At 39.1% G+C, this 24,701-nt stretch overlaps 2 protein-coding genes across 4 annotated transcripts in view; one reads left to right on the top strand and one right to left on the bottom strand.

Moving 5' to 3' along the window:
* Window positions 1-20,224, bottom strand: part of PEX1 (peroxisomal biogenesis factor 1) — a gene marked incomplete at its 5' end in the record, with an annotated part of 29,821 nt that extends 9,597 nt beyond the window's left edge. The window contains 17 exons of one of the 3 annotated variants that reach the window (XM_083879629.1): window positions 641-705; window positions 1,310-1,444; window positions 2,228-2,394; window positions 2,599-2,788; window positions 3,971-4,125; window positions 5,387-5,557; window positions 6,605-6,701; window positions 7,337-7,469; window positions 8,756-8,856; window positions 10,160-10,269; window positions 10,526-10,649; window positions 11,746-11,865; window positions 13,245-14,017; window positions 14,107-14,221; window positions 14,465-14,548; window positions 16,546-16,689; window positions 18,261-18,377. In XM_083879629.1, coding sequence (XP_083735755.1) covers window positions 641-705; window positions 1,310-1,444; window positions 2,228-2,394; window positions 2,599-2,788; window positions 3,971-4,125; window positions 5,387-5,557; window positions 6,605-6,701; window positions 7,337-7,469; window positions 8,756-8,856; window positions 10,160-10,269; window positions 10,526-10,649; window positions 11,746-11,865; window positions 13,245-14,017; window positions 14,107-14,221; window positions 14,465-14,548; window positions 16,546-16,689; window positions 18,261-18,377 — 2,801 coding nt within the window. Of the gene's footprint in view, window positions 1-640; window positions 706-1,309; window positions 1,445-2,227; window positions 2,395-2,598; window positions 2,789-3,970; window positions 4,126-5,386; window positions 5,558-6,604; window positions 6,702-7,336; window positions 7,470-8,755; window positions 8,857-10,159; window positions 10,270-10,525; window positions 10,650-11,745; window positions 11,866-13,244; window positions 14,018-14,106; window positions 14,222-14,464; window positions 14,549-16,545; window positions 16,690-17,519; window positions 17,613-18,260; window positions 18,378-18,952 lie in introns of those variants that run through there. The other 2 variants (XM_083879631.1, XM_083879630.1) reach the window with 2 other exon arrangements.
* Window positions 18,532-24,647, top strand: RBM48 (RNA binding motif protein 48). The gene is made up of 5 exons (XM_083879657.1): window positions 18,532-18,751; window positions 20,557-20,747; window positions 20,878-21,023; window positions 22,909-23,444; window positions 24,406-24,647. Exons 1-5 carry the CDS (start codon window positions 18,638-18,640, stop codon window positions 24,487-24,489), a joined length of 1,071 nt encoding a protein of 356 aa, XP_083735783.1. The 5' UTR covers window positions 18,532-18,637; the 3' UTR covers window positions 24,490-24,647.
* The last annotated feature ends 54 nt before the right edge of the window (window positions 24,648-24,701 follow it).

The following is a 24,701-nucleotide window of genomic DNA, read 5'->3' on the forward strand; positions in this document are numbered from 1 at the left end:
ATAGAATCGCTGCTCATTTTTATGACATAATTTGCATTCACATTATCATTTCTAAGTGCTCAACTGTCATATTAATATACATGAAAGCTCTAAAATCCAATCACTGCAGATGAGTTCTTGGCTTACAGACAGCTAACAAAAAGACTGCCCACATGATAAGTTGAGAAGCAAAGGCTATGTAGGATATGCTGGCATTAGTGAGCACTGAGGGCCAGTAGGAGCAGATTTGTAAAAAAGAACTACTGGCATTGAGGATTTCAACACCAAGTTTAGTATGACCCTAGGTACTGAGTGTGCAGTACTACTTGGAGTACAGCAAACTGTCTTCTGGAATCATCTGAAAGGAATTCAGGATGTGTTTTCCAAGATAATTCTATGCTGTGAACCAATACACTGTAGCTGGAGAAGACTGGGAGTTCAGCTTCAAAAGCACATTCCTCACTGGAGCCAAAATGTGCGGTTCTTTAACAATAATGGCCAGACTGAACCTACCAGGACACACCATCTGGTTCACCACAACTGATTATTTCAGATGCTTTTATGATCTGATGCTGTATCTCTCCTCAGACAACAAAATTATTTATTTGTGCTTCAACCAGAGAAATCTACTGATAACATCACTAATCTTTACAAAGCACACCTGTTAAATATATCTCGAACTGCTTGTTCACTTGCTCCAATGTATTTGCTGAGCAGCTCTGGCCCCTAAAAAGATATAATCAGAAAACAATACTCATGACATGTTTCTTAGTTTTAATGTGTAATTCAACATCAACATATATTTTGTATACTAGACTGAATTTTCTTGCAACCAAGACAGAGTCATCTCTGAACAGAAGAGCCAAGGGGTCTAGATAAGCCAGAAGAATTTTTCAAGCATTCCAACTTGTTTAAAAGTAATCATTTCCATTTTTGTACCATAACAGAACATGTGTTACATTATCTCAAGGCAAAGGTTTACACTGTATTTAAAAAATGTTTAAAATATATTGCTCAATTTCACTGCCCAGTGGAAAGACCCCCATCAAAATCTGGTGTCTTTTTACAAAGAAAAGAGAAACTAGGAACACCTAATTAAATTTTATAATTCTGCCTAATCAATAAGTATATTAAAAAAACCTCACTAATAAAACTGTGAAGTTTCAGGAATCAGATGTCCAGAGGGATATCCAGAGAGAGACAAGTAAAATTTTACGTGTGAGTTTCTTAGTTTAGTATTTTGCCCTCATAAGCACATACTTTCAGGTATTATGTAAAGTTATTTCATTCAGTTAATAAAATGAATCAATTAAGCTTAAACTCCTGCTACCTTGATGCTGATGAAATTCATTCCACTCTCTCTCGCAACCACTCCTGCCAAGAGCGTTTTTCCTGTTCCAGGTGCTCCATACAGCAAAATTCCTGATCTCTGTCGTATGGGCAGGTTTGCAAATAATTCTGGATACTGGAAAAGAGTTTCAATGTGATATATTCTAAAATATGCAAGTATTCTGTAATGTACTGTAACATCACTGACTAGTAATGATTTTTGTCTAAACAGAATCCATCTAATTTATTACATCCCCAGTATTATCCCAACAGCTCATCTGGACTGTTTTTAGTTTACCCAGGGCTGAACTAGGTTTCTAGTTTTAACAAGTACCTAAAATACAAACAACTGTGATTTTCTACCAAGAGGAAACAGACCAGAATAGGGATGGACAAGAGCTTCATATTCTCCATACTGATAGTTCTACATTCCTATTTTAATCACTGAATGATATAATCAAATATACCCTTCAGTCATTTTTCTGTAGAGTCAATGCTCAATGGCTCATCTCAACATTAAAGTTTTAAGCAAGGCAGAAAGGCCAAAGTAAAATGAAGTGAGATTGCTGGATTGGGATTCATCTGAAAGAAAATACTCCTCTAGCAAAAACACTGCAGAAAACAGCTGGAAATCTCTTTAAAGAGCCTAATCACAATCCCTGCAAGTGAGTGTGGCAATATTCCAATACTGTAGAGCAACACTTGCTCTATAGTAAAGTTCAGCCATTGCCTTTTGTATTTGGAAGACAGAAGGGGAAGGAGAAAGTGTTTTCCAGTAGTTGAAGACAGTTGAAGATTTAAATGCAACAAAATCATGCCTGTCATCTTTATATCCAACACTTTCCAACCCTTAAAAATAATTCTTCCCTACTAACATTATGTACAAAAATCAAATGAGTAATTTAAAGGAACTTAGTACCTTTGCAGGTAACAGGATGGTATCCCTGAGCATTTGCTTCACATCTTTTAAGCCACCAATCCTGTCCCAGCCAATATCTTTAGGTTTATGAAGGTTGGCATTTCTCAGAGCTAATGGAGTAAAATCTTTTAGAGCTTTTTGAAAATCCACAGTTGACAGATTCAAATCTGTTATAAAAAAATAAAGAAAAAAAGATCCTGAAAAAAAACCCAAACACACAGACTGCCAATAACTAACTCCTTACAATATGTAACAATTAAAGAAATTGTAAACATAGAACATAAAAACTAAGGGTTTATTTCTGTATTATTCCACCAGTTCTGGATAACAGAAGTAAGACTGTGAAAGAAAAGATTTTGTTGTCAACATACCACCATTATCTGATGCACTCTGGTTAGAAGCACAGGTATGAATGGCTCGATCAACCAGCATAGTAAAATCTCTAGCAACAAAACCTTCTGTTTCCTTTGCAATACACTGGAGGTCAAGATCAGAGAAGTCCTTTGGATCAGAATTCAGCTTTTTCTTCATTATGGAATACAGCATTTCATATCTTTGCTTCTGAAAAACAGAATTGTACAGCAAGTGTGTATTGAGTTTACTCTTTATATAGAGTTCAGGAATTCAAAGAGTAAATAGGTATGACTTATTAAAATTTCCTTAAATATTTGTGTAACACCAACCCTTTAAATAACAAAACCAAAGCAATATAAACAAATGCCAATTCTTCAGGTATACTTCAATAAATTCACCAGTTTTATCACTTTAAAGATTCACCTCAGCAGAGCTGCTTTAAATTCAACATTAATAATGAAACATCGCTCCCTCCCCAGATTCTATTGTTTTACATCCATTCCTTATGTTTCACATTAAAAAGAACAGGTTTCATTTTGTCAGTATGAGCAGAGAATATGTTTGAGATGCAATATATTGTGCTAGATAAAAACACTTCAAATAATTTGGTATCTTTTGAGAACTTTTCCAGTGATCTCTCATTTGAGTATTAGTATTAAAAACAATAAAAGCAGACTTGCAGGAAGTCGGAGAAAGCTAAACTGCATCTAACACAGCATCCCCTCCTCAGTGGCTTTAATTGCTGGCCTGTGACCGAAGACACACAGACAGGAACAACTCATGCTAAATACAAATGAGTCATTAGGGGATGAGGGTTTCAAAGTATCTGCTTTCTCCTCCATGAAAGTTAATACTGTTCATTCTTCTCTCTATCCATTTTTCTTTTCAAACTGGACTATGTTCAAAAGTAGAGGAATGGTATTAATATGGAAACAAACCTAAAACTGTCCCATAAAATTAACATTTAGTTTTAGGGACATACTTATTTCACTGAGCTGTGAAAAAAACATACATTTAATTTAATTTCTCTAACCTGATGACTTACATGTTTTACAAAGCTGCTCCTTCAGCATCCCCTTAGAGGCAAGAAAGAGACACGCATATCTCACCTGTGGTTAGACAACCTGACTTGTTTTATGTTGAACTGAAATGTCCTCTGAATACACCCTCCTCTTACCACTGAAGAGCAGGGCCAACTGTGAGGTTTTTTTTAACTATATAATGACAGATATAAGTTCTGAGGTACTCAAGTATCACAACAGAACTAAGATTTCCAGATTTTTTTTCTCATCTTCCAGTGTAACCTATTATTTTTGCAGCTGTTCCAGCATCACACTTGAGGCTTCTGGGAAGGCAAACAATATTTTAACCATTTTTATTTGAATTTACCTGATCTGGAGATCGGATACATTTGAAGCACTGAAATAGGTGAGTTCCTTGTGCTGAAACCAGGGACGGATGAAGGGAATGTTCAGACTGACTCGTTGCAATTAATGCAATCAAACTCCCCATGGAAATAACTTCTTTTATCAGATCTTTCAAAACTAAACACAGAAGATATTACTGCATGAATTGCAAGAGAACAAAAATGCCCCTAACCCAGAGAGCAGCATTAGTGCACATAAAATAGAACAGCTTTGTAACATATGATATTTATTCCCATGTTTACAGTTGGTTTTTTTTTTAAACTAGGAAATAAAAAAGGTATAGTGATTTTCTCTAGGACAGCACATTTCATTAAGAAAAAGACATCAGAAATGTTTTGTAAAAACTGATTTTGTAATGTCACTGATGACATCTACTTTTGTGTGCTTCCACTCTCTCCGTGCAAACAAAAAAGAAAAGTTATAGGAAAAAAACCAGAACTTAAGCCTAGAAAATAAGCACTTCAGGAGAAAAGTAATACATAAAAAAACTAAGGATGCAAGGTAGATCTTCAAGAAAAAATCTTTAAAGCTCTGTTGTATGCATTATACCTTTAAGTAAAAGTCATAAGAAAACCAAACAATTCTGTATGTAACTTAGCACATTTTTAAGGAAGAAACTATAGTAAGATGTCCTGAATTTCAAAAGCATTTCAGTAAAAATCATGCTAACTCCCTCAAAGTGAGCTAAGAAACGGAAGGCATTTTTTGCTATGGCTTTATTAATCATGGTCATTTAGATTTAATTTGCAACTTAGTATTGCCTAGACTTTCAGGAATAAAAGGGAATCATATACAGGATGTCAAACTACAACAGATCATATTATTTTTAACATTTGTGAACTGTTACATTGTAAAACAATACAGAAGTTCTACAATGTATACCAAGTAGGATGATAAAGAAGTTGGTACTCATCTAAAAGAAGCTGGTTCTCAACATGAGTAAGTATCAAATTGATCTACCACTGTAATTATAAATAATAATTACGGAAAATAAAAAAATCAATTTACCAGTAATTATCAGTTAAAAATTCATCTGCAGTTTGTAATCAATTGCAACGTATTAGAGTGTATGAGTAATATAACAAAGAACAGAGAAGCCCCAAGCACTGGCAGTGGTACTGACAACAGGCAGTACCAGCAGCACCAGTGGTGGATGCACATTGGCAAGGGTTACTCCAAGATCCAGAGTGCATTATTTTGATTCAGCTAGCAGTCTACAAATGCCTACATACCATAATTTGTAAGTCTCTGCCTGAATATCACATGGTCCAGAGGCAATGATACAGACAGGATCATTCAGGTAGGACAGTACAGCTCAGGTGTAAGAAATTCTAAGTTGCATTATATTTCTATCCAGACAAAGGTAGAATAGTATTACCATAAGCAAGTCTATTGCTTTGAACAGTTTCAGGGCTGTTCTCATGCTCTGGTGTAGAAGGTACTCCGACAATGTGATCAAGATCATCCATCAAAATAATGGATGGTTGTCTCCATGCTGCCTCTAAAAAAGCTTCTTCCACGTGTTTCCTTATGTTTACTAATCTTTTTCCTAAAACAAAATACTATTAGAATGACAAAGAATATCAGGAAAAAAATCACAATGTTTTGTCTATTTTGATTTTACATCTATAAATCCAGATACCAAGATTAAATGAGAGTCAACAATCGCTAAAGAGTCCACATCTTCAATCAAAAAAGTACTAGAAGGTTCCATGTTCTAAAATGGTATTAATCATCTTTTACTAATCACTACAGAAGCCTACAAATCTAATTTCCAGACAGTTAAAACCAGAGAAATATCAACAGCATTCTAAAATAGCTACTAAAAAATCCTGCAATTGGAAGAATTTTCCAGAGCAAAGGCTCATTATCCATCTTTCCCCTTTTCTCTGGTGTAAGGAGCTCCAGCTTAGATAGTGATTTAAGCAAAAAGAATACACTGAGGAAATATAAGGGCTCAGTAAGAAAACAGTTGAGTATTTTCTGTCCTTGTAACAGCAAGACTATTCAGAAAAGCCAGTGAAACGCAAGAGTAGAAAAATGCCTCCTTTGTGCTCTTCTGTCTTTGTACAAAGTAATTATTTTGAACTCACAAAGCCTAAGGAGTCATTTCATCATCTATAATTATGAGTGTTAGATGCCTATTGCCAAATACCCTAGTTTAGTAAATATGCCACCATAAATCAGGTTTCAGTTGGTCATTTTGACCCTTCTTTGCTGCCTGTGTTATCTTTTCACTGAGTACAGGTATCCTTTATCACTTACTGTTTGTTAACAAAACATTTGTTTCAGCTAGCACAGCTGAAAAAACACACAGTTCAATTTTTGCAACTTCTTCCTATTTTGTAGCAATTAGAAATTAGCACAGCAAGCATGGTTTGAATTGGTTGTGGTATGCGGGACAGAAGCTGATAGAAGTGTGAAATAAACTTACAGTAGCTGTATTTTCATCAGACTGTTGAAGACACTAATTGTGGGGCATCAAACAGCCTTGTAAAAATGCTAGAAAAATTATTCAGACCAAATATAGTACCTTCATAACCATGCCTCTTTATTGTACAGCAAACATTTGAGATAAAAAGAAACATTTTCATACCTCTTAAGGCTTTACAATCAATTACTTCCACATGAGCATCCAGTCTAGTGAAAGCTTCTTTGCAGATGGCCTTTGCTAATGTTGACTTTCCACTTCCCTACAAAAAATAAATGTGAGCTAAAGTAAATTGACAGAGGCAATGTGTTTCTGTGTTTTGGTCACAGTATGCACTAGTCAACAAGCTGGGGAAGCTGTACACACGCTGGGTTTATTCCTCAGTAAAAGTATATATGTATTCTGCCTCTATCACTTGGTAGGGACCAAAGCCCTAGAGTGAAACAAAGATAAATTCAGCATGGGTACATCCAGTACAGTGTTCTGATTCCACTGAGTTCAATGTTAAGACATCTGCTTAGTTCACATATGGTAGTAAATGGATCACTGTAAGAGGCAGCAGGAAAATAACAGTATAAACTCCAAGGCTATGTTATGCTAGAACACAAGAGAAAATATATCCTTATTTTCATTCAAATATTTCAAAGACAGGTGCTTATCATAACATAAACACAAAGTAGAACAATCCCTATTGAAATTGCATTGGTAGCAATCTTCAAAACATGTGTATATGTGTGATGTTTTACTGAATTATCTCTGTTCAGTTAACTGCTCTTTTTTTCAGCTTGTTCTTTATTCTTTGGAACATGCACAGCATCAAAGAATACTAACATCAACCAGTTTGTAACTATGAAAGATAATGTGCAGGGGTTTGCAGGTGAAAGCAGAAGCAAGTACCTTTCCTCCTGTGAGAAGCACCCCTCCACTTCGCAGTCCCACAGCATTAGCAGCCAGCTTCTGAGATAAAGGACGCCCCAGAAGACTGTGACTTATGTGTTCAAATAAAGATGTTCCTAATTTGTCCACTCCTCTGTAGGGGAAAGGAAACATTAAATGGCCTAGGGTAGCATCAGTGCACACTCTGTAGGTGGTAAAAGCTTGCGCTACGGGGATGTTGAAATGCTGACAGACTGTAATCTCAGTTGCCTTTCCCAGCAATGACAGCACACTATCACAACACTCCAAGCCTCTCATGTCTCCTCTGCCCCACCCCTTCACATCTGCTGCACAGGACCACTGTTTTCTCTTGTACTTATGACCACAGCACTCTGCATTTCTCCCTCCAGCTGATGATTGCAACAAAACTTTTAGGAACTGAAGTTCTTTAAGATCCTTACTATTAAATGTAGCTGAACAAGTAAACAGGAGGAAATTACTGGGGGACATGGATTGGCAGAGTGCAACTTGCAAATTTTGTTTCATTTGAACACCCCAGCTAAAACCACCCCACTTCCCCTTGCTGCTATGTAGAAGTTTGTTCATGCTACTTAGAACATCAAAAACTGCTGAACTACCAGTATTTCTTCTAAAGCTCAGTTCTGGGTTTCCATGCTGAGGCAGTCTCAGTTCTGAGACCTTTCATCCTACTGGCAGACATGCCGAAATTTTCGGTATGAGTACCTTTAGACACATGAAGCTTTCCATTCACTGCAGTAAGATCATTCAAGGACAAAATTAACCATCTGCATAAATGAGGATAAAGTCTGAACCCGACACAAGCCAAAAGATTTTGCTTAGATCTGGCACAGTTTCCAGAAAGTCTGCATTTCCACCAATGTTATTTGTCAGATTATACCCCTTCCCGACCCAGAGACGGGGCTCTTGAGAGGCATTTAAAAAACTTTTATTCTATTTTTAGTCTCATGTGAAGGGTGAGATGGTACAGATGTTACAATTCATAACACCACAATCAGAAGCCAAACTGTTTCCTAATTACTATACATTTTAAGCATTTCTTGGCCTATCAGCTTTTGCCACACAATGCTGCTAATGCCTTAAAGTTAATCATCTAAAATTACCCCTCATGGGTCCTACTACAATACATCTTTCATAGTTCTATTTCTCCAAAGTAACTAGCCTATTTGCAAGGCCATCATTTAAAATTTGTTTCTAGTTCCATTTCTCTCTCAATAATGTCTGTCCTATTCCATGGCATTTCTAAGTCACATTTTTTATCTCAGAGTTTGCATACAGATGCATACTATGTGAGCCTTCTGTCAGGCTTTGAGAATTCTCTATAAATCCATTTCCCCCAGTTATTTTTTCCTAATTCTCATTCCCATTCTTTCCCATGTTTTTTCTACCAAAATGTCTCACCCTAAATCACTTAATTTGTGGTACAGAAGCTTCTTGTCTCTATCAGGCATAGGAGGCTGCTTGTCATCATCAGCTTTTCTACTCAGAGGATGTAAAAGAACCTACAACAAAGAAGAAATAGGACTTCAGATGAATATAACTATAGAAGGTGGCTATGGAGTGACCAGCCATTTCTGGAATTGTGCAAAGACATCATTACATGTTTTGCTGTGCTTGAAAGAAAGGTGCACTGGTGAAACAGAAAAATTACAACTAGTTCCAAAATACAATCAAGTATTGACAGTAATTCAATAGTGTCAGATTAGATTTTGGGCCAAGTGCTGTTTGTAACAGACTATGCAGCCCACTATCTCTTCCTCTACCTGCAGCTTGTTCCTTCACCTGTGCCATCCCCTGTCCTGCTGGCAGGAAAGCTCATGAGGCAAAATAGTGAAACTGATCAGGAATCTGCTTGGGTGAAAAGCAACTTGACAAAACACCTGGCATGAATTTTTCCATCTTGTTCACCAGGGAGCTAGTATGGAAAGCTGGGCAGGCAAACAGGGGTTGTAGAGGTTCACAGGTAAGAACAGGCTAGTAGGAGATGTTGACACAGCTCTTAAGAAATGCATTTTGCTCTTTTGTCTTAATTCCAGTCACTAGAACAGTTTCTAGAAGCCTTTTTATACTTCACTTCTAGTAAAAGAAAGCTTGTTTTACTTTTTTTAAGAGCAATTCTAAATTTTGCAGACAAGTTCTATCCTGAACAGCCAAAAAACACCTTTAATTCCCCACTAAAATTCACTGTGTGTTTAAAAATGAAAAAAAAACCCCACTATCCCACTCCTATAATGATAACCCTGAAGTAATGGGCAGTGAATCAACTGCAATTACTAACGGAAGCAGTAATTCTCATACTAAATAGAAATATTTATTCTCCTGAGAAATGAAATATGGAAGAAACAGAAGGCACAGAAACTATATCAGAGAAAAGGCAGGGAGAGTGTGGTGGGTTTGAATGGGGAATGTGTCATCTTTGCCAGAACAAGCTATTGTTCCTGCCAGATACACGAAGAAGTGGTTTAGTTACCAAGGGAGAGAACAACTAAGCATAAGGATGGTACATATACAAATAAGTATAAGGATGTTCAAACTTGGGCAGTACTGACTTTCCTCTCTTCTAATTGATTTTTCTGAGAGTTTGATTGCAAACTATGACAATCAGTGACAAGCATGGCATGCCTGGAATTTCAGCAGGCCCTCAAGCTACAAAATGGCATAAAGGATGCAGATATAATTTAATGAAAAGCCTAACATTATTTACTTTAAAAGGGAAACTGAAATATATTATATACAAAATGCAATGTATTTTAAACAAGTATAACAATTTAAATTACTTGATACCTGATACTATGTGATATTTACTTGTATATTTGTCTTTTGCAGCAAACTGGGACTCAGTATAAAAATATTCTCAGACTTATTTTCTTCAGTGTTCACGGGATGTGCTGCACTGAGGACAAACTCCTCCATTCCTGCAGAAACACAATGAACAACTAATAAAACTCCAAATAAATTAAGTTTTCATTCCACAAAAGATAAGACAGATTAGAATATTACTACAATATAATCCAAAATGAAAGAATAAGAAAGGTTAATCATTATTAAAGGGTAACTCAAGCTTATACTTTCAGTGTGAAGAAGTATCAGTTATGTTAAAAGTTATATATAGAAATTAACTGGCATACTGGCTAAGTAATTCCATAGCAGACAGGACAGTATTAGCCTTGCCTTCTTTAACAGACAGATGTACACAGTCTGTGCTTGTCATTATCCATGGGTGATCATCAGTAGTGGAATCCTGCAGCCAAGAACTGAATGCACACTTAACATCATCTTCGTGTATATCTTTATGCTAAATAGGAAAAAGGAAGAAGGTAAGTAAAGCAAAACCAGGTGTTCATACGTAAAAATGTTTTCTTCCTATGCATGAGGCATTTTTTTTCTCTTAAGGCAGCAGAGAGATGGAAGAGTTTTCTTCCTTTAGAAAACAACATTTTGCCAACAAACACCATTTCTATCAACTGCTCTCGGGAAAGCATCTGTGCAGCCCCTGCTATGGCCATAGCTGAGTATTAGATCACCTCTAGAGATTTTTCCCTCAGAACACTGATATGAGGGCAAGGAAAAGCTTCTATTTTTGTTTTACTTATCTGCCTCCCCAGATCCAAGCGCAGTGCTCAGACCCTGGGTTTGAAGATAGTGACCTGAGACTTCTTTCATATGCCCACTACACCCCTCTCTTCCTTGTACATCCTTTTCCTATTTAAAAAAAAAAAAAAATCTGTGTTTTCCAGTTCAGGGGCATCACCAAAAACCATCAACAGGCAGGCAGAGACCAAGCAATTTATCCCAGATCACCTAGATAACTGGAATAGGAAAAGAAATTGAGTCTAGATCTCCTATCTCTTGGCTAAGTTCCTAATCACAGATGCATAATTCCCATGTAGAAAAGTGAAAAATGTGCTGAGTTAAAAGTGCTATATCCTTTAATAGCTTCAGGAAAACAAGTCAAAACTCAGAAGTTCAATTTTCTCCATCTTCTGTGATATCTACCAGTTCCTTTGAATAGAAACTCATTACAATTTGCAGTGTAACTATCTGGAGTTATCTACCAAGAGCAACCCAAAATTTAATGGTTTGATGTTTACAGAATATTGATCAAGTACTGGATAAGCTCTGTTTAAGTAGACCATAGCAACCAATTAACCTAAATTTACATAGTCAAAAGAAAAAAACAAGAAATTATACAAAAAAAAAAAAAATCCTTTGTAATTATTTCCATAGTCAACAATAGACAACTTTCAAATCATCATCTAACAAATTAAAAGAAATAAACAAAACATTCTCCTTTCCCCCTCCTCCCCCCATCTGACGAGAGCAATATTATCAGCTTCCCAACACATGAACAACTATACAATACATGAACAAGACCAGTAATATCAACTCACTAAATTCTGTTTGGGTTGCAGTGTAAGAGATACAGGAATTTTAGGAATAGATTCAACTGACTTAATTCGGACTGTTGAATGTATTTCAATATGTAGTTTTTTTCTCAGACCATCTGGAATCTGAAATATTTAAAATAAAAGCAAAAAAAGGAAGTATTAGCAAGTAAACTAGTTATAATATCACATATATAGTACTACATCAATTTCTTCATCACTAATAGAACCTCAAGAGAACGAAGAAGGAATTTATAACATTGACAGTGGTATCCAAATCTTACTCTTACATGCACACTTCCAGTTATCTTTTATCCTATTTATGAAAATGCTCACTACAGCTGACTTTCTACTAACTTAATAAACCCAAAAGCTCAAAAAAGAAGTAGAAGAAATTCTTAGAACATTGCAAGCATGCTCTTAGTATAGGAGAAAAACAATTTAATTTCATTTGCTGATTAAAATTAATTTTACATGGGCAGGTAAATATACATAGACCATTACAGAGACCAGACCTAAGCACACTTGCAGCAGAGAGATAGGAAATCCAGTCTCCCTAAATCATAGTAGGCAGTTTGCCCTTTTAAGGAAACTCCTTTTCAATCTGTGTTATTTTAAAACTTATACCAAACTGAAAACATCTCATAAATATTTCTTAACTGTGAGAGACTTTATGATTGTTGGCATTCAGAAAATTGTTACGTCTGTCAAAAGATTTCATGACAAAGACCACTGCAGGCACTTGCTCTCATTCTTAACACAACAGTGAGTGAATAGTGAGAAATGTATTATGTCAAAACAGTCAAATGGTGATTTGAAGCACATTTTGTTTGTTTTTGTTGATCCCACATGTGCTTCCAGGAAAGAAAGAACATAATCAGGCAGTAGTTCTATCAGAACAAGTTGAAACATCAGTATCTCCATACCTGGACTTGTGCCACCTGGCAAAATGGCATACAAAGACTAGAACAGTTTAAATTATATAAGCTGGTTGACATTAATATTCCAGATGTATTTTGAAGAGTGTATAAAAGGATGCACAAACATTATGTAGCCCTAGGATATGCCATCCCATTACTTTACAGTTTGATGACCCCTAGGTCACGGCAGATTTCAAAGAGTTGACTGATGAAGTCTTATCATGCAGTACTGAATGTATGTAAATAGATATTTTCACTTTCTCCTTAATACAATGGCTGCCCACAGATTTTGAAGAAAGCATAAATTCCCTTCAGAAATGTTGAAGCATTTTCCTCATTTGATGTAAAAATGCTAAATGTGCAGAAACCCAGAATACACTGTATATCTTGGAGGATGATGGTAAGTAATGTAGTCCAGAATAAGTACAAAGCACAGCTCTAGCAAACAGTATTTGGTTCTAGCAAACTCAAGAGAGTAACACGAAGTCTACAGCCCAAAACTGCACGTTAAGTAGCCTGTTCACAACTATCCAATAGAAAATATTATAAAATAAAAAGCCCAAAATATGGTGTGCTCAAACTGACCCAAACTCTTCCAACATGCAGAGTTTCCCCATCGTGGCCATACTCTATGACACTCTTTAGGTCTTCAAATCCATTCCAAACGATCTGAACAACAGATCCCTCACGGGATGCTTGACCACTATTAGAATCGGAAGGATTTTTGTCTTGTGTACCAGTCAAATGATTTTGCTTTTCAAATGGCAGATTTTGTTTTGCTTCTTGATGACGCAGTCTTGGGGAAAACAGCTGATTAATTTTCCCATAAGATACTACAGGATTTGGATCCAAATCAATATATTCTATATTCCATGGAAAAACGTGAACAGCATTGCATTTCAGAAATTCATGAGTGGTGGACACATTCTGGACACTGGGAGGCTGGGTCTGACATACTCTAAAAATGGAATCCATGTGAATTAAGTTCAGCAGCTTGTCTTTGAAGGTGCTCATTTCATCATTATCACACGCAGCCTTTTGTTTCTGCTCAGATGTGTTAGAGAAAATGTTCCCTATGAAATTCCATATATTTGGGAAAACATTTGAGCCAAACGTCACATTTGCATCAGCCTTACTCTGTTCAAGGACTCCAGGCTTTAAGTAAGGTTGTTTGGCAAAAGGATCCTTTAATGTTTCTTCTTGTTCCATGTTATTTTTCACGAAATTTTTGAGGAAGATGTCACTTTCTGTGGCTGGTGTACTGGTGATATTCTCCTCAGGTCCGTGTGTTTTGGGGCATATCAGAAGTTCCGTGCACGGCTCTAATCTCCCATATGGGGCTGCTGGCACAAGTGTACCTAAGTATGAGCAAAAGATGCCAATGAATGCACCTACCCCTGCAAAGCAGCTTACTGGAGGTGCCCCAAGAGCCCTGAGCACTGCTTACCGATCCTGATGTAAACGTGGGTGTGCTGCTCAACCCAGACAGGGAAGATGGCTCTTGGAAACACCACTCGAATCTGGTCAAGGAGATGTCTTTCAAGGGAGGGAACATGCAGTTCCTGGGGAAATGTGGTACCATCATAAATTAAATACTGCAAACATTTTTAGCATTTGTTGGAAAAAAAACCCCTATATGTCTCTTTCTAATACACCATTTGAAATATAAAATACAACTAAACCCCACCACATTTAGTATTTTCTTAGAGACTGAAAAGAATGGGGCATTGTGCAAAAAACTGCTTGAGCCAGAATCTCTGTTGTCTGTAAGACAAGAAGATGAATAATGGAAGGGGTTTTATTACCAGAATTTCCCAATCATCTGCTGTGAGTGGTTCCACTTCTACTTGCTGACAGGAGGACACATGGGAGCAGGGTTCAAGGAACACCTGGCAAAAGTAACACCAAAATATTTAATTCTTTGTTTTTAAATATATAAAAGCTCCATCTTTATTTCAACTAGAAAATTGACATTTCCTTCATTATATGTTTTTGCTACTTGGAACATACACCATCCTAATGACACTAGGTAATTAATCCATAAGCAGATGAATGCTCATTGTATAGGAAATGGATCCCATTAGGCTTGGGGATGTCAATGAGCAGTAAATATTAAAAGCATCAAGAGTTGTATCAGGTGATAACAAACAATCAATTTTTAATATACCTTGATCACATAACCATCTTTCAATTTTTTAATCTTTATTTTTAAATCCTCATGATTTTAGAAAGCTGAAAAATTCATTCACTTGTGCATAAATTTAGAACCAGATGAAAAATAAGGAAAAAGTACAACAGAAAAGCAAGCCCAGCTCCTTAATGAATAGTTGCATAGGGAGCAGCCCCACCTCTACAGAAGTTTTAGTATCACATGAATCAGGAGGAATGGTAGAATCAGTTGTGGCTTAGGTCTTTCAGAATGCATTAAATACAGACTGCTAAAGTCAGGTTTTGCCAAAGGTTTCATTTGACAAAAAAAAAAAAAAAAAAAAAAAAATTGCAAACGACATCTTGCAATTAATTTTCAAAGAAACATCATTAACTTTTTTTCTGAGATAAAACTAGTTACCTATCTTCTCAAAGAATTATGTTAGGTCACCTTTTACAAAAGTAACAATCAATTTTGAAATCCTCTATGTCCTTAGTTTGAATAATTGAGAGGATTATCTCTCCCCCAGCACAGCAAATAGAAGATCATACTATTATGAAACACAGACACCTGTAACTCCTGCAAACATGTAACTCCTGAATCCAAAATGATGGTGAAATTACCTAATTAATCATGTAGTTATTCAACTGTGCAGATGATTATTCCCAGGCAACAGCTGGGTGAGGTTTTCTTAGGTTTCCTTTTTCAATTGTTTTCCTGTTGAAGGCTATTAATCGCTAGAACTAAAAAAGTTGAGCCTGGGTGCTCAACTACTAAATTGGAAACTTCTGCAGACACATAATTTTCAGATGTTTAAATATGTTTAAAAAGTAAAAAACATAAGGTAATACACTGCTCTGAGTAACACTTTTATGTCTTCTACCACGTTGAACAAAATTTTCCATATAAGAGAATAGGCAAATACAAATACATCACACAATAACACTGTCTAAAGCAGTACTTTTCTATTCTTGTTTGTTTAAATGTCTACCTACTAATATAAAAAAAATCCTTTGATTTTGAGATTTTAGTACCCCCATGTCAGAAAACTCCATCTGCCTGTTGGGGATCTCTAACTTCTGCTCAATGAAAGAGTCGTTTATGAGGCGTTTAACAGAGTGTTCAAGAGTAAGAGGTGAATGTACAAGAAATAGATAGATAGATAGATAGATAGATAGATAGATAGATAGATAGATAGACAGACAGACTGACAGATAGATATTCATAAGAGATGAGTACAAATATTCAAAGAGAAAGAGACACACGGTGGAGGGGTGAAAAAAGGGATGAAAATTTAAACCCCAAGTACAAGAAAGTAAACCCCAAGTACAAACAAGAATATGCAGAAAGTCAATATGCAGAAAGTCAACAGCTACTTTAAAACAACAAGAACTCCAAGCAAAAATTCCCATTCCAAATTTTTCAATTGCTTAAAAGTGTATTTTCTTAAAACTAATGTCACTGAAGGTGGTTGTTCCAGCCCTGCAAAGATCTACCCACAAGCCTATCCTAACATTGTTTAGGCAATTGTTAATGGTTTAATGAGCAAATCTTTTCATGTTCCAGAAATTTCATGACAGTTAACTTTCCTCATGGGCAGATGTAAATGAAGAAACTCATTTATGAAGAAACTCATAAATACAAACAAGGTCATAGCTAACTCATGAAGTACTACCTTTTCACTTATCTTCCAATATACTCTTTATTTAAATAGAAAACTAAGGTAGCACTTCAAACCTGTTCTCCATCTGTGATGCCAAGTTTCTCTGCCAAATGTCTGTTAATCTCTGCAATATTTTCACCCTGGTGACCTCGATGCCTGGTTTCCATCCAGCTCAAAAATACTGGCTGATGACCCCAGGATACTTTCACAGCTTGGCCCTATGAGTTTCAAAGAAGAGAAATAAATTAATATAAAACCAGCTAAGATAACTATTAGACAACCTAAACCATATTTGATTGGAGAGATCAAAGGAATTAAAGACATTATCGGGATTTTACACCTTGTTTGCACAAGTCTCAACACAGAAGTGAGTGTTGGTTTCAATTCTTAAACAGCTTTCTATTTTTATGGACTATTTTTAAGTAAGAAAATTAATTATTTTTTCTTTCTTCTGCATGATAGGGTATCACAAAATATTTTACAGAAATGCGTAACTGCATATTTGTATTTCCTAAATGAGGAAAAGAAATAAACATATACTTTGATTTCACAAAAATTGTAATGTTTACATGGTCTCCAAGAGTACTTCCATGACATATTTAAAATAATTAACATTAACTTAGACCAAAATGATTTAATCGACCTATTTCAGAACTGCCCAGGTAACTGATGTCAAAATGAACAACTTATCTAGTGTCTTCTGCAATTAGATTCAGCTATTCATTTCATTTATCCCCTTCTTAACTTTTTTTTTTTTTAGGAGATGTATTTAAGACGCTATTTCTATTAAGTTTTCTGACATTCTATCTTTTCATTTAACAGCTCGGGTCAAGCAAAAGCAGGAGTCCACCACAACAAACAGAATGTACAGAATGACCCTACAAGACTTCAAAGCAATTGCACTCGTCTCCTATCTCTTGCCAGCAGATCTGTAAAACTCAGAAACTGCAGCTGAAACGAAGCTCACATTTAATACTGCATTTCTTCCAATTTCACCAACCTCCTTCTACTACCCCAAAGATGAACGAGCAGGGTTTTTTTTACACACCTACGTTGTTTTCCTGTTGCGAAATGCCCACTTTGGCCTTGAGAAACTCCCCACGCCGAGGGAGGCCTGCTCGGCCCAGAGGAGCTGTGCCAGCACTCCGCGCTTTGCTCGCATCTTTCTCGGCCCATTCCTGCCATTTCCCACCCTGTTCTGCTGGCATTCTTAGCTCTGTGTTCATGGCACAAGAGGCGCACAGCCCCTCCTCCCGTTTCCACACGTGAAATGTCACTTACAGAGTAAAGCGCTCCCTGCAGCTGACCTGACCCCGCGTCCTCACAGGGCTCGGCACGACGGGGGTGCCTTTCTACAGTGACACATTCATTTTATTTATGTACACCAAGAATGAGGATTCTGCATGGATTTGGTACCTCTTCTCCTACTGGAGTTAAGCGTTTACACATTAGTCGCTTAGTGCTAGCACGTTACGGGGAAAATCGGTATGAAATAAGAGTGCTGAGAGAGACGCAGATGCCCACAGTGGCAGACCGCGCCGGGGAAGAAAACTTCCCGCGTTTTATTAGGAATGGATGACGATACTGGGTCAGGCAGGAGGCGAGGGAAGGAGGGGTCCCCTGATGTCTCCCTGTGAGGGGTCCCGGCTGCGGGGAGGGGAGGAGGGCTCTGTATCGCCATGGAAACGGGATGCGACGGGGTGGAGGGGGGGGCGGTGCGCTCACGTAATCCTCCCTGCCTGCCCGAGGCGTCCCTGCGCCTGAGCCCCGAGCGGCGCCGCCCCGGTACCTGCTGCAGGCGGAGGAGCGAGGCCAGCGCGGGCGACAGGTGCAGGAAGCAGTCGCGGGTCCCGCTCAGGATGACGGTGGCGGCGGCGGCTCCACCGGGGTCCCCACAGCCCCACATGGCCGCGGCCCCGGGCCCTGCGCGCCCGCTCCGCCGGTCACGGACCCGCCCACCCGGGGCAGGCGAGGGGGGTGGTGCTCCCTGCCCCCCCCCCCCCCCGGGGCAGTGGCACAACCCACTGCCGGCCAATGCAAGCGCGGCATTTCCTCGCTGCCCGCCCCTGATTGGCTCTTTCCCTGCGGACCGCGGCTCCTCCTCCCCGCCGCACGAAGGGAGCCAATGGGGGCTGCGCGTGGCGGGGCGCGGTGGGCGATGGGAAGATGGCGGCCGGCAGCAGCGGCGGCCCGGGCGCTCCGTGCCGGCACCACGCGCAGCTGGGAGCCTGCGAATCGCGCGCCAAGTACCGCGAGGGGTGGCGGCCGCGCGCCGTGAAGGTGCCGGGGCGGGGGGCGGTGTCGGGTGAGAGGGCTGGGGGAGGGCCGGGCTGGGGCGGGAGTCCCGCGGCTCCGGGCGAGGGAGAGCGGGAGGCCCCGGGCCTCGCCTGCTGCGCGGCAGGAGCTTCTCGTTACTGCAGCAGAACCGCGAGATTTGGATATCTCTGTGTGCGCTCAGTGTACGAGGAGCTATAGCGGCACCTTAAAGGGCTGGCGTGAGAAAGGAACCGCTAACGTTGGAAAACACAGTCAAGATCATGAAGTCCAGCCCGCATCTGATCCAGCCTCTTGTCAGGGCGGTATAGAGAGCGATAAGGTCTCCCCGAACCACCTTTTTCCCAAGCTGAGCCCCGCCCAGCTCGGTGAGCTGCTCCTCATCCGAGCTGTGATCCAGCCCCTTCACCAGCTCTGTTGCCCCTCTCCGGACGTGCTCCGGCACCTCGGTGTCTTGCAGAGAGAGGCCCTGAACTGACTCCAGGGTTTGAGGTGGAGTCTCACCAGTGCCTGAGCAATGGTTACTCTGTGCCCGCACACATAAGGCACACCTCTTTCACTATCACCACCCTCCTGTAAAATTTCAAGCCCTCCATACTCCATGAAGTCTCAAAGCTATTAAGTTATTTTATTCTTCCAAGTGTACACGGTGGGCAGAGGGCAGAGAGCCTTGTGCATCCACAGAGCTCTGGCCACCACAGGCATCCAGCGATCACTGGATGATACACGCAGGAAAAACAGTATGGATGTCCCAAGTGTGGGGAAAACCTTATTTAAATTTCTTTTTCCTGGACAAGAAAGAGGTGGTAGAAGGACAAACCTGCCAAAAAAAAAAAAAAAAAATTTTAAAAAAATCGCATAGTGAAAGCATCAGGTTCCTTCAGTCCCTTGTTCCCAAAAGAATGTAGATGGGAGTATGCTGCTGCCACAAGAAAACTTAGGTTACCTGCCTGTGGAGACTGTTTTTATAGTGGAAGTTTGAGAGTTCATCTCCCAAGCAGTTCTCACTTTGTCCAGAATATTTTTTGAGAAATATGTGTAATATCTGCCATCTAAATGTTTGTGTTTTGAGTTGTTTTTTTTTAAAAAAACCCTCAGAATAAATTTCCTTTGATCTCAGGAATGAGCTGCTTAGCTGTCTATTGTACATAGTGAGCCATCAAAAAGCTTTGCTTAGAGTCTGTTATGTGACAGTCACTACACAAAGCAAAAGAGAATGGTTGGTTTGGTTAACCTGTTGTTAGAAGACCTTGTTTCTCTCAGCATCCAGATTTTATCTGTGTGTCTTAAAAATGTAGGCTGTTGGATCACCATGGCAAAGAGACAACTCTGCATGCACAGGATTTGCCCCAGGGAATTGTGGTAATTGTTTTTTAAATCCCTGTGTGGGAAAAAGCAGTTTTCCTCACTTGCCTGACTTCTCTGCCTATGAAGAAGACTGGTTTTACAGTGGTTTTTTCTGTATTTTGACAGTACCTCCTACGAACTGGTTATGAGTACATCTGGCATGGAAGCTGACCAGAGTTAAGAGATTCTACTCAGCAGCTGGCAGTAGTACTCTAAGTTTGTGCAGAAAAGTCAAGTCTCATTTGTGTTTTGCTATGCATGAGAGGCATGAGTTCAGCTCTTGCTCAATGAAGAGATCCCAAATATCCATGTGCTTACTGCCCTGCAAAACAGAGTACATAGGGGTTTTCGGCGTCCTGAGAGGATTTGAGGAACAACAGAAAACATGGAGAAAATGCCTGCCTTTTGCAATAAAGCAAGAATGGGAATGTTTTTGAATAGTCTCTGTTTTTGTTTTTTTTCAGGTTTACACTATCAACTTGGAATCTCGCTATTTACTGATACAAGGAGTTCCTGCATTAGGTGTTATGAAGGAATTGGTTGAACAATTTGCACTATATGGTGCCATTGAGGAATATCATGCTCTAGATGAATATCCAGCAGAGCAATTTACTGAAGTGTATCTTATAAAATTCAAAAAACTGCAATGTGCAAGGTAATGGACAGGGCAATATCTGCCTCTTGTTGTTGTAATCTTTTACATTTTCTGTACTTGCAGTGGGTTAAGTTTCTAGAGATTTGGAGTAAAATCCTCAGTTTTGTTGATACACTTTAATTCCCTTCAGGGTGGCCAAGAAAAAAATGGATGAACGAAGTTTCTTTGGTAGTTTGTTGCACGTGTGCTATGCTCCAGAATTTGAAACAGTCCAAGAAACTAGAGAGAAGTTGCAGGACAGAAGAAAGTATATAGCAAAAGCAACAAATCAAAGAGGTTTGTGAAAAAATTTCGTATAGAATCCTGATTAAATTTCCTGTAAAATTTTAATGTTTTGCAGGGCTGGGTGGGGTTTTGGCTAAAGTGCCCAATGAAGAAAACACTTTTTACCTACTTCTTTTAAAGGTGCTCTAGTGTGTTGATGCTGGCCAGATGCCAGGCACCCACCAAAGCTGGTCACTCAGTGCCCTCCATAAACTTGACAAGAGGAGAGAAAATTTAACAAATGGTTCATGGGTTGAGATAAGGACCAGAAGAGAGATCGCTCATCAAATACCATTGAGGGGAAAAGAAGCTCAGCTCAGAGACATAAAGTGAATTTATTGCTAACAAAATCAGAGCAGGATAATGAGAAGTAGAATAATCCCTTACAAACACCTTTCCCCCACCCCTCCCTCCTTCCATTTCCACCCCCTACGCCAGTGCAAGGGGACAGGGAATGGGGGTTATGGTCAGTTCATCATCCGTGGCTTCTCCTGCTGCTCAGGGAGGGGAGTTGTTCCCCTGCTGCACCGTGGGGTGGCACAGAGACAGTTCTCTGTGAATCTCTCCAGCATGAGCTCATCTCACCAGCTCCCTGTGACCTGCTGCAGCGTGAGCCCATCCCGTGGGGAACAGTCCTCCCCAGACTCTGCGGTGTGGGTCACTGCTCCATGGGCTGCAGTCCTGCAGGGACAGGCTGCTCCAGCCTGGGAGCAGGGCCCTCTCTCCATGGGCCTCCCACAGGATCACAGCCTCCTCCAGGCACCCACCTGCTCTGGCATGGGGCTCCTCCATGGGCTGTGGGAGGATCCTGCATCCCCACGGCCCTCCATGGTCTGCCGGGGCACAGCTGCCTCACCATGGTCTGCACCACAGCCTGCAGGGGAATCTCAGCTCCAGCCCCTGGAGCACCTCCTCCCCCTCCTTCTGCACCATCCTTGGTGTTTGCAGGGCTGTTCCTCTCATGTTCTCATTCTGCTCTTCTCTGGCCATTGTTACAACTGCAGAACCACTTTTTATTTATTTTCCTTCCTAAATCTACTACCACGGAGGCACTACCACCATTTCTAATTGGCCTGGCCTTGGCCAGTGGCACATCCATCTTTGAAGCCACCAGGGATTGGCTCTGCCAGACACTGAGGAAGCCTCTGGCAGCTTCTCACAGATATCACCCCTGTAGCCTCCCTGCTACAAAAACCAGGCCATGCAAACCCAATACAGATGCATTTGAAGTATGTTTACAGGGAGACATCTCTCAGTATTTAGAGAACTAAGTACTTTTCAAAGTCATTTTTTTGGTTTTAAGACTAAATAATGAGATGCTTAAGCTTTAATAATAAAGTATTTCCTTCACTTTTTGTTCAATGACCTGTTACCAGAAATTTAAAGCACTGGCAGAAAATTTGTGATCACACTTTCACCTTTCCTCCAGCCTCCTCAGGCATGCCAAAAGGACAGTTCTAGAAAGAAGATGACTATATCAGAACCTTCAAAAGCATTTCTCCAGGGGGCATGTTAAGAACGGACTAAGTTCCCAGGCAGTGCTGAAGGCTAGGCAAGCTGAGGAATAAGCAAATTACTGAGTATAAGCTTCTCCTTTCTTGTGCTCACATACTTGGGTATCATTCATTGTGTGAGGATTTCTAAAGGAAGTAAACCCACTGATTTTTAACATCAAAACATCTCAGTTTTTTCAATGTTACAAATCAGCAAAGGCAATAGACTGGAGAACTGGTTTGAAAGTTGAATTTGTTGTATTAAAAGCTTAAAAAAAATTACAGGTAGCTGGGAATCAAATATCAGTGCTATTGTTTCTGCATTTAAAATAGTTTTGTTCTTGGGTGTTAGAACTAATAATGACATGAAATAGTGAAGGTGCTTCTTTGTTGTTTTTTTAAAGATGGCTTTGTGTTAAAGAAAGTAGAAGGCCCTAAGAAGACAGACTCAAAGACCTCTGAGCATGACTGTCCATGGAGTACATCGGGATCACATGTACCCAGTAACTGGGATCCATCCTGCTTTACAAGTTCTCCTGGAGTATCCCACAACACAGCATATCCATCTGGGAATCAAAATCAGAGCCTGTTAACATCTCCACACTATGATAACAATTGTGCTGAAATTTCTGGATACTTTGGTCAAAACACATCTTTAACTCCAAGTGTCCCTCCAGGAGGACATACTCCACCAGCTTCCTTAATGCAGCAAAGAATGGTTCCAGCTTACAATGGAGCTGACAGGTTTATGCCTCGTACAACTCAGCTGCAAGAACGTAAGAGGAAGAGAGAAGAAGGTAACAAGTTTTCCCTCATTGGAACAAGTGAGGACAATACTGAAGTTGTTATTGGTCCACAACTACCAGAAATACCTAAAGTGGATATGGATGATGAGTCTTTGAATACTTCAGCTACATTAATTCGAAATAAACTGAAAGAGGTATGGGTTCTTAAAGTTCTAATAGTTCAAACATAGGTGCTTGTTAGCCATAAAAATATTGACTCTCTGATTGCTTTATTCAGCATTTACTCACTATCAGTTTATCTGCCACTTAAAGCCAGTGCTCTTACTATTTAACTTTTCCACAATCTAGAATACTACAGGCAATTCTACTCCAGACCTCTTACACTGCACTTGGGAAAGTGTAAATGTCAGTGCATGATTTTTAGTAAACCACTTTTTTTTTCCCCCACATGTGAAAGTCTGATAACTTTGCTGACTCCAGTGTGCTACTTGTATCTGGTTTCTGTAAGGAAAATAATGAAGTCAGAGTTCAATGTAATTTTGTTCCAACATTTCTTATGTCATTAAAAGCTGTACAGAATTCCATGCTGAGAAGCATGTGTTAAGCTATATATCCTTTTATGGAGGATATCAATCAATTAGCAGGTCAAACATTTCTGATAAAACACTTCCTTTATATTGAGATACCAAAACCTCCCTTGACTAACTAGACTGATTTGAAAGTGCGTATCTTATAATAAGCGCCTTTTATATTAAATACATTTCTAAAATACATGTCAAAATGCACCTTTTGCTTTCCATTCATTTCCTGAAATACCTGAGTTTATAAAGTACATTAAACCTTGCTTGGAAGCACCTGTGTTAGGAAGAAGGGAGATGGCATATGTAATAATTTATCACTGACTATCTGAAATCAGTTTGTATAGTTAAATACAAAAATGGTAGTGCTAATTCTTCTAAGTTTGACCTCTCTTGTGTATAATGCTGCCTTTGGTGTTACTTTTTTCTTCTAATCACCAGGAAAATGCAATACAACTGTGATGATAATAATAAATCCCTCCCAAACACACGGATCTTGGAGATGTGGCCTCACTCTAAAATGAGCATTAAAAAAGTAATATTTACAGGTTACTAATTTTTTTCCCCTCTAATTTAGGTTGCAGATTCTGTTTCAACATCTGTGGAAAAGCCAGAGAGCAGCTCAGCCAAACCACTTGTAAAGCAAAGAAGAAGAATATAGATACTGCTGGCAGCATCTTCCAACAGTCCTTTTGTAAAAAATATAGTTTAAAATATTTATTTTTTTATGTAAAAAATAAAACTTCCTTTATACTGTATTTCCCAGTGATTCCCTGTTAAAAATTGTATGAGTTTGTTACTTGGAATGAAGAAACCAATATACTGTATTATTGTTGCAGTGTTGTCCTGTGTACCTCCTATTGTAACATATTT

The sequence above is a fragment of the Zosterops lateralis genome, assembly GCF_965231275.1.
Source record: "Zosterops lateralis genome assembly, chromosome: 1".
Classification (NCBI taxonomy): domain Eukaryota; kingdom Metazoa; phylum Chordata; class Aves; order Passeriformes; family Zosteropidae; genus Zosterops; species Zosterops lateralis.